This window comes from Ostreococcus lucimarinus, chromosome 2, assembly GCF_000092065.1.
Source record: "Ostreococcus lucimarinus CCE9901 chromosome 2, complete sequence".
Classification (NCBI taxonomy): Eukaryota; Viridiplantae; Chlorophyta; class Mamiellophyceae; order Mamiellales; family Bathycoccaceae; genus Ostreococcus; species Ostreococcus sp. 'lucimarinus'.
In genome coordinates, this window is record NC_009356.1 from 60654 (window position 1) to 73592 (window position 12939).

The window sequence follows — 12939 nt, forward strand, 5'->3', positions numbered from 1 at the left end:
ACTTAGCTCGCGATTTTATTTCTTTGTCATAGCTATTCGGTTAGTCGTTCGCTCGCGCGTCGATTCGCGCGCGTCGGCGCGTTCGGGCGTCGTCGCGCGCTCGCTCGCGGCTCGGGCGGAAGCGCGGCGACGCCGACGGCGCGATCCGCACACGCGCGCGCGCCGCTCGGGTCGACGCCGCGTCGCTCGGCGAGATCGACGCGAACGCGCGCATCGCGATGCTCGACGACGGCGACGTCGATGCGCAGCGCGCGTCCGCGCGCGAAGCCGCGCCTTTATTGCGGACGGATGAAGACGCAACCAGGGTGTTGGCGCATCCCGCGACGCGTTCGTCGCGCGCGGTGACGCTCTGGACGCTCGCGAGCGCGCTCGTCGGCGCTGGACTCTTCGCGTGCGTCGACGGGACGCGCCGCGAGGTGAAACACCGCGCCGCGCTGGGTGAAGCGTGGGAAACAGAGTGGGGCGCGCTGGACTTGGGCGAACGCGCGACGCGCGCGACGGCGGCGTTGCAAGGGAAAACCGAAGGGCACGGGCTGCCGGTGTTCTTGCACATCCCGAAGGCCGGTGGAACGACGATCGAAACCGCGCTGGGGGTGTTGGGAATCGATGTCGGGTATTGTCACCTCCCCGAAGCGCGCGGCACGCCGACGCCGTACGAGACGAGTCCGACGTTTGAGAACGAGGCGTGGCACAGGCCGCCGGCGGCGTTCGTTCCGGATTCGTGGGCGATCGTGCGGAATCCGTACAGACGGTTCGCGAGCGATTTCTTGTGGGCGAAATATTTAGGGTCGGAGCCCGGGCAGTTTTGGGGGTTGAACCCAGGGTATAGCGAGCGGAACTGCGAGGCGTTTCAGAGCTACGTGAAGGATATGATCTCACCCGCCGCGTCGCCGGATGGATGGATGGATGATAAGTTCAAATGCTACAACGACGCCAAGTTCACCCTACAGGGCATTGCTGACTGCGAGACGAAGTATCCGGGCTTTAAGATTCACCTCGGCTCGCACGTGCTACCGCAACGCATCACGACGGCGTACGCCGAACGCGTCTTCAAATTCGAGGAATGCTTCGACTCCGCGCCGGGGAAGTGCAAGGACCCGAGAAACATGATCGAGCAAGACAACATCATCGCTTTCATGCGTAATCGCTACACTCCAGCGGTGACGATCGAAGAGAAAATTAACGAATGGAACGCCGCCGTGGAGAAGCCCGATGTCATGTCGTGTTGGGCTGAATTCGACCCGGCGATTTTACGCGTCTACGACGCCGTCTACACGCACGACTTTGCGGGATTCGGATACAACAAGATATCTCCCAAGGGCACCACCGACGGCACGTCCGTGTTCGATAACTCGGCACACACCAATCACCACGCCGACGGCAAAACGCTCGAACAGCTCAGGTCAGAGCTTCCCGAAAACACACCCATCATGGACGTCCAGGGACCGAAGTGCGACGCGGGGGCGCCGGCCCTCGGCCGCTCGAACGATCGCGCGCGTTGAGCCGTGCGTTTAAACGGACCGCGGCACTGATATCTAGTAGAATTGAAATAATCTCATTTTGTATTGCAATCGCACTCCGCGAACCCGCGAGCCTTCGTCCGCGCGCGAGCCGCCCGCACACTCGCGCGCGCGGCGCGACGATGCGCGTCGGCCAAGATGAGCGCGTGAGTCTCATCCCCGAGCGCACCGCGGGCGACGACGGCGCCCCCGACGCGTCGTTCTCGTCGTCGACGCGCGCGCGCGCGTGCCTCAACACCCATCGCAGCAAGTTGACGTGGGCGTGCGTCGCCGTCGTTGTCGCGCTCGGCGCGGTGTGCGGCGTCGAGTTTAAGCTAGAGCGCGATCGCGAAATCGCGTGTCACACGCGCACGGATCGGGGGATGGGCGGACCGGGCGTGGTGCGACTGGGAGAGGGGCTGACGCCGCGCCGAGTCGGCGACTTTGGGGACGCGGCGGCGGCGGCGAAGGCGTTCCCCCTCCGTGCCGGTCACGATGATTATTCAAAGTACGACAGCGTCGCGCTGAAAGAATTAGTGATGGAACACTTGCGCGGAAAGTGCGAAGGGAGCGGGTTACCGGTGTTCTTGCACATTCCGAAGACGGGCGGGACGACGATCGAGACGGTGCTGGGGACGTTGGGAATCGACGTCGGGTATTGTCACAAGCGACCGTTTGAGTTCCGGAAGAAGTACATCGGGTACGAGCAGTGGCACACGCCGCCGGCGGCGGAGGTGCCGGATTCGTTCGCCATCGTGAGAAATCCTTACTCGCGAGCGCAGAGCGAATTTTTGTGGCGCATGAATTGGTTGGACAAGGCGCTCTTCCACAGCTTGAGGCCTGGATACGACCCCGAGAATTGCAAGAAGTTTGAGAATCACATCAAGCAGCAGGTTCACGACGCCCACAAGTCCGAGTTGTCGCAGTGCTACCAAGAGGTCGAGTACACCATCCAAGGCATGAACGAGTGCGACGGAAAGATTGCGGCGAGGTTGAACGTCGAATCGCACTGGCTCCCGCAATCCGTCACGGCGGCCAGCGCCTCGCGCTTGTTCCGCTTCGAAGAGTGCATGGGTCCAGAGGAAGGCACGTGCCCTCGTGTAAGAGGCGAAGGCGAGCAGCCCAACGTCGTGTCCTTTTTACGTTCCCGATTTCACCCCGCGGTGTCCATGGCTTCGCACGAAAACGATTGGAACGCCGCCGTGGTAAAACCCAACCTTCACGCGTGCTGGGAAAACATGAACCCCAGCGTGTTGAACGCATTCAACGCCTTCTTCAAGCACGACGTTTCAGCCTTCGGATACGAGATGGTGACCCCAGCCCACGCCCTGGACGCCCCCGACGGCGGATTCCACTACGCTCCGGCGCTCGCGCTCGCGCCGAAAACTTTGGGCGAGATCCAAGCCGAGCTCCCGAGCGGTGACGTCGTCCAGGCCAACGTCGGTCCGCAGTGTTAACCCCGCGCGATGTCGATCGATCGCGCGCGACGTGCGGTCGGTAATCAACCCCAAGACATCGCAGACGTTTCCCCGTCGCCGCGCGCGCGCGCTCGAGCTCGCCGTCGTCGTCCCGACCGTCGCGCTCGACATCGCGTCGCGCGCGCCTCGCCCGAACTCGAGCTCGCGCGCGTCGCGCGCGATGCCCGTCGCCCGCGTCCTCCCCCGCGCCGCGCTCGCGTCGCTCTGGCCGCGCGGCGCGCGCGAACCGTCGCGCGCGCGTAACGACCGCGCCGCCGCCGACGATGACGCCGACGACGACGCCGCGGGACCGCCGTCGCGCGCGCGCGGCGCGCGACGACGGCGACGACCGCTTCGAGCGTCGATGAGCGCCGTCGCGGCGCCCGCGCCGACGCGCGCGACGACGGAGGTGACGATGGACGATCTGTCGCCGAACGATTACGCGTACAAGGCGCTCAAGCGACGATTCGACCACCTGGACGAGGGCGCGAAGGGATACGTCACGAGCGATGACATGCGACGCGCGCTGGAGAAATTGAAGGTGCCGTGCACGGCGCAGAGCGCGGACGATTTCGTGCGACGAACGATCGACGAGGGGCGCGCGCGAGGCGCGCGCGAACGCGAACGCGACGACGGCGAAGGACGACCGCGGATGACGTTTAAGGAATTCGGGAATTTCGCGCTGCGGCGCGAGCGCGAGCTGCTGAGGACGTTTCAGAAATTCGATGGGGATCGGTCGGGGTATCTCACGGCGAAACAGTTGAAGAGGGTGCTGATGCGAGAGGGATACGCGACGGACGACGACGACGTGGAGGCGATGATGTATCGCATCAAGGCGGGGGAGGGCGCGTTTAGCAAGGGTAAGGGCTTGTTCAACGCGGCGAACGAAAAATTCGTGACGCTGGCCAAGGCGATCGACTTTACCGAGTTTCGTGACTTTTTGATGCTCTCGGACGCCATGGACGCCACGGAAGCGTTGAGCGTGTGGTCGAGGTCCACCGTCGACGTCGGCGACGTGTCGTTAGCGTTTGCGAGCAAACGTAAAGCGAACGGAGGCGCTGGCGAGGTGATAAAGCACTTACTCGTGGGTGCCATCTCTGGAGGCGTCTCTAGAACCGTCGTCGCGCCGCTCGAGCGGGCGAAGATTGAATACATGCTCGATTCAACGACCATCGCGCGCGACGGTGGTCTCGTAGGAACTTTGAACAGAATCGTGCGAGATGAAGGCGCTGGAGGTCTGTTTCGCGGGAACACGCTCAACGTGTTGCGAATCGCCCCCACCAAAGCCGTCGAGTTCTTCGTGTACGACAAGTTCAAGGATTACATCATACGAAACGGCGATCAAACCGAGCTCGACGGTGCGCAACGCATGCTCGGTGGTTCCGTGGCGAGCATGTGCGGCACAGCGTTGACGCATCCCGTGGACACGTTACGGTCGCGCGTCTCTGGCACCGGCATGCTGTTGGGCGACTGCTGGAAACAGCTCGTCGCCAACGAAGGCTACGGTGCGCTGTGGAAAGGTTTGGGTGCGAATATGGTGCGCGTAGCACCCTACGGCGCGATCAATTTCTACGTATACGACGCCTGCAAGGGTTTGTACCGGCGACAATTCGGTGAAAAGGCAAAGATGTCTGCGCTACCGACGATGTGTTTCGGCGCGCTCGCCGGCGCCGCGGCGCAAACGGGCGTGTATCCACTCGAAATGATTCAACGTCGAATCCAAGTCGCCGGAATGAAGAAAGGTGCAGGATACGCCTATAAAAACATGTTCCATGGGATTTACGTCGTCGGAAAGAATGAAGGCATCGGTGCGCTTTACGCTGGCTTGATTCCGAATTACGCCAAGATTTTACCCTCGGCGGCAATTTCGTTTTACGTTTACGAGCTCATGAAGCAAGTGTTCGAAATCGACAAGTGAATGAGCATCTCAACGCACGCCAAATTAGGCTGTTATATACTAAAATCATGTTGTTACTACGTACTACTGTTGTAATCAGACTCACTTCTTTGAGCGTACTTCCGGAATTCGTTTTGGATCGTCCACCGGCGCGGGCATCGGATCCTTGGGCACTGCGGGTTCATCTTCAGGAGCGGCTTCAAACTTAAACCTCTCCTTGCTGTTTCGTAAGAACGCTCGTCCCAACCCACCCGCGATCTCGTGGTGAATGGCGTTCTCCACGAGCTCGTTTGCCTCCTCTTCGATGGCGCCAGCGTGCATTGGTAGCGCCAAGTCAGCGGAGTATGGATCGTATGGATCGTCTGACGGTTCCGTTGTCGGCTCCGGTGGTGTCGGTACAGGCTGCGGTGCCGGCTCTGGCTGTGGCTGCGACGCCGGCTCTGGCTGTGGCTGCGGCGCCGGCTCTGGCTGTGGCTGCGGCGCCGGCTCTGGCTGTGGCTGCGGCGCCGGCTCTGGCTGTGGCTGCGGCGCCGGCTCTGGCTGCGGCGCCGGCTGCGATGACGGCTCAGGCTGTGGCGTCGGCTGTGGCATCGGCGGCGGCGGATAAGTCGTGGACACATCCGGTGTCGTCGCTCTCGGTGCCGCACTCGGCCCTAAATCGCTATTCCTGGAGCTCGACGCCGAGTCCGAATCCACCGTCACCTTTGCCGGCGAATCGTCGCCGTTAAAGTGTTGAAAGCCGAACGCCGCGACCGCTGCGAACGCCGCGAGCACGAACACCAGCGCGCACATCCGTCCACACCCGCGCTTAAACGACTCATTCCGCGCCCTTTGACGCTCTAAATACTCGGGCGCGTCTAACAACGACTCCCGTTCGCCTCCGCTTCGCGACGTCGCCCCGCCGCCGTCCCGCGCGATCTCTTCCGCGTTCCTCTCCCGCTCGATCGCCTTGGAATACCGCGCCGCGGTGGCGGCATATCGTTCGGAGTGTCTGAATGACCCACTCGCGCGATCAAGCGCCGGTCCGCGACCGCTCATCGCGTCGGCGTCGCCGTTCGACCGCGCTCAACACCCTACGCCGTTGCGTCCGTCTCGTTCGCGTCGAGCGACGTCGCACGGACGCGCGCGCGCGATCGTCGACGCGAACGAAAGTTCGCGACGTTCGTCGAGCTGTTACGGTCGATCAGACGATGTCGGCGCCGGCGAGCGCGTTGTGGCGCGGCTGCCATCGTGATGATGATTTCCATCCATGGGCGGGGTGTTGGTTTGAACAGAAGCCGCCGCGATAGGTGTACACTTGCCGATGGTTACAAAGAGAATGGGGGAGACGAGATGCGCGAGCGATGTAGACTACTGCGATGGAACGTCGCGACCGAGCGGTCAGCCGTTTCTATCCGCGAATTTTGAGCTCGCGGCCCTTCTGGCGCGCCTGAACGACGCCTCGACGCACGAGCTCTTTTTCGCATTCGAGAACGTCTTCGCGAAAATGTGCGCGAAGATCTGGGACGTTGGTCTTTTGAATGTCGTTTCCTCGTGTGCCATTGAGCCAATACTGATCACTCACCCAGTGCTTTTTCGACGCTCGCGGGAATCCGCTGTTTAAAACGCTGGTTTTGGCGATTTCACACAAGTCGGCGGCGCTGAGTTTCCAAACTTGCGCGGCGACGGAGTACTCCTCGACCAAAGGCTCTTTGGTCATGTGAATCATGAGTGGATCATCCGTACTGAGTGATACTCGCAAACCTCGAGCAAAGAACACCGGGAACGGGTTCTTATGATAATCGATGAATAACGAGTTGTTGCTCAAGGGCGACATGTCGAGCGGAATTTGCGTGAGATAGTACAGGTATTGCAGACACGGCGACTTGCGCAGGTTCAAGCCGTGCGCAATATTCTTCGCGAGCATAAATGTGGTGCACAGGTGATCGATGTCTCCCGCCTCACCGGCGTGAGGCCTGAAGGCGATGGTATTCAACCCTTTACTGACGCGCAATGCGTTCAGCGTGTACAGGTTGGCGTACACGTAGTAGGCGTAGTAGGCGTACGCGGGGTTGTGAGACACGTCCCAGTCCACTGGTACACGCATGTGCTTACTTGGTCTGCGCTCAGGTTTCGATTCGTCGTCTACCATGTCCACCCCGATCACCATTTGGAGAAACGTATGCAACTTTGGATGCGACGAAGGGTCTACCGTGACTTCAAACAGAGGCTTGAAAATGTTATCGAGCATCTGCTGGAAGTTTTTCATCGTCCCATTACTGTGGTAGATGTTGTACAATCGCGGTATCTGAATCATCCATACGATATTTTCGCTGAAGACGTTGTTATTCAGCACCCAAGCCGCGAGATTGTCCCATTCGCCGGGTTTACGCCCATAGATGGAGATGCGATACTCCGCCATGGTGTATTTGTTCGCCTCCAAGTCCGAGCATACTTGCTTCGTGAGCTCGGCGAGGAACCGACCACGAATCAAGTTGTCTTGCTTGATGAAAATTTCTCGCAAGCGAGACTGTCCCATGGGGTTGTACTTGAGATTGAACCTATCGAAGCGATGAAACGTATTCTTGTCCGCGTGCATGTCCAATGTATCGACGTTGAGTTCGTATGCCGTCATTCCGATCGATTCGAACACCTCTCGAAGGTTCAAAAACTTGCCGTCCCGATAAACCACAAGTTCGTGAGGCTCTCGTTTAAGCTTGGACTTGATGAAGCGCAACAAGTGCTTTTGGTTCATGCACGCGCTGTGATGCACGTGCGTATCAACCTTTCTGACGTTGTAAAAGTCGCGATGTGGCGCCTTCTTTTGCTCTAAAAACTCTCGATCAGCGTTCAACATGACGTGTAGATTGAACTTTTGCTCCGTCAACAACAGCCTTTTGTGACAAAACGTCTTCGATGGACCGTACGATTGCACCTTTAGTAATGCGTGCAAGTCGTAGAAGAAATCTGTCGCCGTGCCGGGCGGTTTATGCGCCAACTCGACCTCGCCTTGCGCGTTCGGGTGGTACACGTGCATGACTCCATCGATCATTTCGAACGTGTGCTGCGATTTAGGTGGTAGCGGCGGCATTTTATCCACCTTACCGACGATAGGACATGCCCCTTCACTGTCGTCGAATAACCACTTGTCGCGTAAACCGAGCGCGTACTCTAGCATGAGGCACACTTCCTCGCATTCGTCACCCAAGGTTTCCATCATTTCAGTCGCGACTTTTTCGTACTGCATATCTGATTCTCCGGCGTGCGTCACGCGCGGCGACGAAAATAGACCGTTCGCCGCGGCACCACCACTGCCCGATCGTTGGAACAATTCTCGTCCGATGGCGCGGTCCGCCGGTTTCAAACCGATGGGCATGTTACCGTCGGGGGTCGCCGTCCACGGCGTCTTGACGGTCCTAGGCGACGTGACCCCACTCTCATTCGACGCCGAGGGCGTCGGAGTCAGCGTCGCTTTGTCGTGCATTTTCTCCTGAAGCTTTTCCATCGTGCGTTCGAGCTCGACGCTGGCGCTCAACGCTCGCGGCAACGGCGACTCGATCAACCGCTCTATGCTCGAGTCCGGCGCACCGTACGCTCGCCCACGTCGCGCCATGGGCGATTCCACGACGTCTATGTGCGTGCGTTCTTCCTCACCTTCGGTCTCTGTTTCTGTTTCCGGTTCGACTTCCGTCTCCGTTAAACCGTCGTTCGCCGCCCACGCGAGTTGACTCAGCGGCCCGCGTTTCTTCGGCGTGCCGAGACTGACGTCTCGAGATAATCGTCCGTTGTGATGACTGCCATCTTCACCGCCGTCCGAAACCGTCTGTCCGAACGCGTTCGCCTTCGTCGGCGTCCCCGGCGTCGACCGGTTCGCCGACGCGTACGCCGGATACTCCTCCACGTCCGCCAAGCTCCCCGAGATCGATCTCGACTGCGACAACCGACTGACACTCGTCGCGTCGCTCTTCTCTCGTCCCGACGGCGACGCCGCGCCGCTGCTTCCGGTTCGTCGCCGTCCCGAGCGCGCGCCTCGTCCCGAGCTCTTGCCAGAGTTTTGTTGCTCGGCCAGCTGCTTCTCGCGTTCTATCGCCTCCAGCGCGGTGAGCAGGCCGATTTGCTGTTCACTAAAGTCTTTCGCCGCGCTCTTCAGCGCGTACGCCGACGCGATGGCGAGCTGCGCGTCGCGTGAGCGTCAACCGTCAGTCCGAGGCGTTGGATTTCAAACAAACTTCAACTCTGCGCGCGGGCGAAGCGATGCGCACCGTCGACGCGAGGGCGGCGACGAGCGTGAACCCCACGAAGAACGCGCGCCCGTCGTCGTCGGACATGACGATCACCGCGCGCGCGTCGTGGACTGAGGACGGCGACGCGTCGGAGTCTCGGGACGTCTGGCGGCGCCGGCGCCGCCGCCGCCGAACGAACATCCGTGGATGCGACGATGACACGGCGATCGCTCGCCCGCTAAATATGTCGCTACAAACGCTAAACTAACGTCGCTAGGGGATCCGCGCGTCTACGGCGCGGCGTCGAGCGGTGGCGCTCGAGCGAAGACGAGGCTGGCGTTGGTGCCGCCGAAACCAAACGAGTTGCTCATCGCCGCTCGAGCGTCGTCGCGCAGTCGAGCCGCGACGCCACCAGCGCCGACGATTGGGATTCGTAAGTTTGGGTCGACCGTGTCGTATCCGAACGTCGGAGGCACGTCTCCGGTGTGAAGAGCCATGACGGTGTACGCGGCTTCGATGGCGCCCGCGGCGCCGAGCAAATGCCCGGTGGCGCCCTTCGTGGACGTCGTGAGCACGCGCCCAGACTCGATCGCGTCCGCACCGAAGACTGTTTTGAGCGCCATGGCTTCTGCGGCGTCGCCCAAAGGCGTCCCCGTGGCGTGCGCGTTGACGTATCCAACGTCGAGCGGATCGTCGACGCCGGCGTCTCGCATGGCGGCTCGCATCGCGCGCGCCGCGCCTTCGCCATCCGGGCTCGCGCGCGTGACGTGGTGCGCGTCTCCCGACGCGCCGTAGCCGCGTATCTCGGCGTACACCTTATCGACGCCTCGCGCGCGCGCGTGTTCGAGAGTTTCGAGCACTAAAACCCCCGCGCCTTCGCCCATGACGAAGCCGTCGCGCGCGACGTCAAACGGTTTCGCTCTCCCCGTCGCGCTCAGCGCCCTCGCCTTGGCGAACGCCGCCAATGAAACGGCATCTATGCATCCCTCAGCACCACCGGCGATCATCACGTTCGCATCGCCGCGCTGTAGCGCCCTAAACGCGTCCCCTATGCAGTGCGCCGACGTCGCGCACGCCGTCGCCGCCGCCAAATTCGGCCCTCGAAACCCGTGATCCATCGATATCCTCCCCGCCCCCGCGTTGGCCAAAATCCGCGGCACAAAGTACGGCGATATCCTCCGCAGTTCACCCTTCGCCATCCAACCTCCCGCGCGCGTTAAATCGCTCGCGCCTCCCATCCCCGCGCCGAACGACACCCCCACGTCGTCCCTCGGCGCGTCCCTCGCGCTCGTCATCCCCGCGTCCTCGATCGCCTCCTTCGCCGCGCACCGTCCGTACGCCACGAACGACGCCAAACTTCCTCCATCGCTCCACGCGTTCGCGTCGTACCCTTCCCTTCGGTTCACGACGCCCGCGTGCCGCGTTCGCGCCCGCGCGCCGTCGCTCGCCGCGAGCGCGTTCCAGCACTCGCGCGCGAGATCGTCCTCGCGCAGCGCCCGCGTCGCGCCCGCGTTCGCCAGCAGCGCGCGCCAGTTCTCCGCCGTCGTCCGCGCGAGCGGGGTGACGAGTCCGACGCCCGTGACGACGACGCGGCGCGGATAAAGCGCGTCGAGCGGGACACCGCGCGCGTAATGGGACATCGACCGTCGCGCGTCGCCGAGGCGTCGCGAGCCATCGCGCGACGCGCGAAGCGCTTCGAGGACTCGCGTCGACGCGTCGCGACGCGCCGACGCGAGCGCCATCGCGGTGTGCGGCGTCGACGACGCGATGACGTCGACGATGGATGCGACGGCGACGGCGACACAGAGCGACGCGCGGTGCCGACGGCGATGACGCGCGCGCTCGGCGCGACGCGCGCGAGCCGCGGGCGCGTCGCGCGCGTCTCGCGCGTCTCGCGCGACCGGACGACGCGCCGAGCGCGCGGCGCGACGCGCGTCGAAGCCGCGGCGGATAAAGCGCCGTCGGTCGTCGTGCTCGGAGGGTCGGGATTCGTCGGCGCGCGCGTCGTCGAGGCGCTCGCGCGCGCGGGCGCGCGCGTGACGACCATCTCTCGCTCGGGACGCGACGCGACGGGCGCGCGCGAGGCGCGGGCGGTGGATCTGGCGGAGGCGAGCGCGGCGCGCGAGGCGCTGGCGGAGGCGCTGCGAGACGTCGACTGCGTCGTGTCGTGCGTCGGCGTCATCGGCGGCGATGACGAGGCGATGCGGAGAGGGAACGGGGATCATAACGTGCTCGCGATCGAGGCGGCGAAGAAAGCGGGCGTCGGGCGGTTCGTGTACGTGAGCGTGGCGAGCGTCGTGCCGGACGTCGTGGGCAAGACGCCGTTGATGAGGGGGTACTTTGAGGGTAAGCGCGACGCGGAGGCGTGCTTGCGCGAGAATTACGCGGAAGGTGATTACTTCATCGTGAAACCGAGCTTCATTTACGGCGGGGATGCGTTTTCGTTGACGCCGCCGCGAGTGACGAAGACGTACGGCGACGTCTTGGCCAAGGTGCTCGGCAGCGGACCCGTCAAGGCTTTGGCGGCGAAAGCGCCGGGACCGATCGCGTTGACGCTCGCGGAACCGGTGAGCGTGGAAGACGTCGCGGGTGCGTGCGTGGCGGGCGCGATGGGGACGTACAGCGCGTCCAACGTCGTCGACGGGACGGACGACATCAAAAAAGCCGCCGCCGCCGTCGCCGCCGCGTGAGTCGATACGAATGGTTTTGTAACGAAGCGCGCGCGCAATATCATTTCACCGACTGTCGTCCTAAACACAAAAAATACTGTACTCGTTCACTACTTTTTCGTCCCCTTGATCATGCCGTACGTCATCAAACCTGACTCGAACGCGCGAGCCATGCGTTCGAGGGTGACGATTTCGCGCACAACCTTGTACCACTGGCGAGGCCCGGCGAACACCACGGGCCACGGATCCCAAACCCCGACCCAGATCGAGTGACGCCACGACACGAGCGTGTTCTTCACCCAGTTCTCCGATCCCGTGCGCGCCATGGCGCCGGTGCCTCGTAAAAGACGTTCGTATTCCTCGTACGAGATAAAGTACGGGTGCGCCCACTCTTCGTAGAGAAATTGCAAGTTGCTCTTCTCCTTCTCCGTGAACTCCGGCGGCGTCTCGCGCTGACACCACGTCGCGATGACGATTTTACCACCAGGTTTTAACACTCGCACCATCTCCTCGACGTACTTTTTCTTATCCGGCATGTGCTCGCCGCTCTCGCACGCCCACACTAAATCAAACGTGTCGTCCTCGAATTCCATCGCCAGCGCATTCATCACCTGGAACTTCGCGTTCGGCACTCCTTGCTCCGCCGCCAGTTCTGTCGCGCGTTTCACCTGATTCGGCGAGAGCGTAATCCCAGTCACCGACGTGCCTTGACCGAAGCGCTTCGCCAAGTGTCGAGACGTCCCGCCGATGCCGCACCCGACGTCCAGCACCTTTGCCGGCTTATCAGCCTCGCTCCAATCCGCCATCTCGTCCACGAAATCAAATTTGGCTTGAATGAAATCCTTCACCTTGCACCCGAGCAGCGTCCCCGCCCCTTTCGCCAGCTCCTCGTCGCTGTACCATCCCAAGTGTATGTGTTCGCCCCAGTAATATTCCAATATCCCCTCCTCCGTCCACGCGTCGTACTCCGTCCCGACCGTGTTCGCCCCGTCCACGTACGTTCGACTCGGCGTATCGAACACGTACTTTATCCCGCGTCCGACCGCGAGCGCCCCGAGCGCGATCGCCGCGTTCTCCGTCGTCGCCCAGCTCGGCGTTCGCGGCGTCGCGTTCGCGCTCGCGCCCTCGCTCGCGCGTCGCGCGCTCGTCCGCGTCTTCGCCGACGCGACGTCGCCGACCACCGCACCGCGCGCGTTTGAGCGCGGTCGCGCGCTG

The 12939-nt window shown here is 62.3% G+C and overlaps 8 protein-coding genes across 8 annotated transcripts; 4 read left to right on the plus strand and 4 right to left on the minus strand.

The window, feature by feature from the left end:
* The first annotated feature begins 154 nt into the window (after positions 1–154).
* OSTLU_29844 (predicted protein) lies at positions 155–1509 on the plus strand. Its single transcript, XM_001416020.1, has one exon. The coding sequence runs from the start codon at positions 219–221 to the stop codon at positions 1500–1502; it is 1284 nt and encodes a 427-aa protein (XP_001416057.1). The 5' UTR covers positions 155–218; the 3' UTR covers positions 1503–1509.
* Positions 1510–1642: 133 nt separating this feature from the next.
* OSTLU_29845 (predicted protein) lies at positions 1643–3264 on the plus strand (the record flags this gene model as incomplete). The annotated part of the gene is made up of 1 exon (XM_001416021.1): positions 1643–3264. One exon carries the CDS (start codon positions 1643–1645, stop codon positions 2954–2956), a length of 1314 nt encoding a protein of 437 aa, XP_001416058.1. The 3' UTR covers positions 2957–3264.
* A 344-nt stretch (positions 3265–3608) lies between these two features.
* Positions 3609–4935, plus strand: OSTLU_24002 (MC family transporter: aspartate/glutamate (Ca2+-activated); the record flags this gene model as incomplete). Its single annotated transcript, XM_001416022.1, has 1 exon — positions 3609–4935. One exon carries the CDS (start codon positions 3609–3611, stop codon positions 4872–4874), a length of 1266 nt encoding a protein of 421 aa, XP_001416059.1. The 3' UTR covers positions 4875–4935.
* A 20-nt stretch (positions 4936–4955) lies between these two features.
* OSTLU_29847 (predicted protein) lies at positions 4956–5998 on the minus strand (the record flags this gene model as incomplete). The annotated part of the gene is made up of 1 exon (XM_001416261.1): positions 4956–5998. The coding sequence occupies exon 1, from the start codon at positions 5889–5891 to the stop codon at positions 4956–4958; it is 936 nt and encodes a 311-aa protein (XP_001416298.1). The 5' UTR covers positions 5892–5998.
* Positions 5999–6243: 245 nt separating this feature from the next.
* OSTLU_35795 (predicted protein) lies at positions 6244–7923 on the minus strand (the record flags this gene model as incomplete). The annotated part of the gene is made up of 1 exon (XM_001416262.1): positions 6244–7923. One exon carries the CDS (start codon positions 7921–7923, stop codon positions 6244–6246), a length of 1680 nt encoding a protein of 559 aa, XP_001416299.1.
* A 1422-nt stretch (positions 7924–9345) lies between these two features.
* OSTLU_29849 (predicted protein) lies at positions 9346–10695 on the minus strand (the record flags this gene model as incomplete). The annotated part of the gene is made up of 1 exon (XM_001416263.1): positions 9346–10695. One exon carries the CDS (start codon positions 10693–10695, stop codon positions 9346–9348), a length of 1350 nt encoding a protein of 449 aa, XP_001416300.1.
* A 561-nt stretch (positions 10696–11256) lies between these two features.
* OSTLU_29850 (predicted protein) lies at positions 11257–11745 on the plus strand (the record flags this gene model as incomplete). The annotated part of the gene is made up of 1 exon (XM_001416023.1): positions 11257–11745. One exon carries the CDS (start codon positions 11257–11259, stop codon positions 11743–11745), a length of 489 nt encoding a protein of 162 aa, XP_001416060.1.
* Positions 11746–11834: 89 nt separating this feature from the next.
* OSTLU_3898 (predicted protein) lies at positions 11835–12755 on the minus strand (the record flags this gene model as incomplete). The annotated part of the gene is made up of 1 exon (XM_001416264.2): positions 11835–12755. A coding segment is annotated over one exon (921 nt), but the record flags the coding sequence as incomplete, so codon positions are not given.
* Positions 12756–12939: the final 184 nt, after the last annotated feature.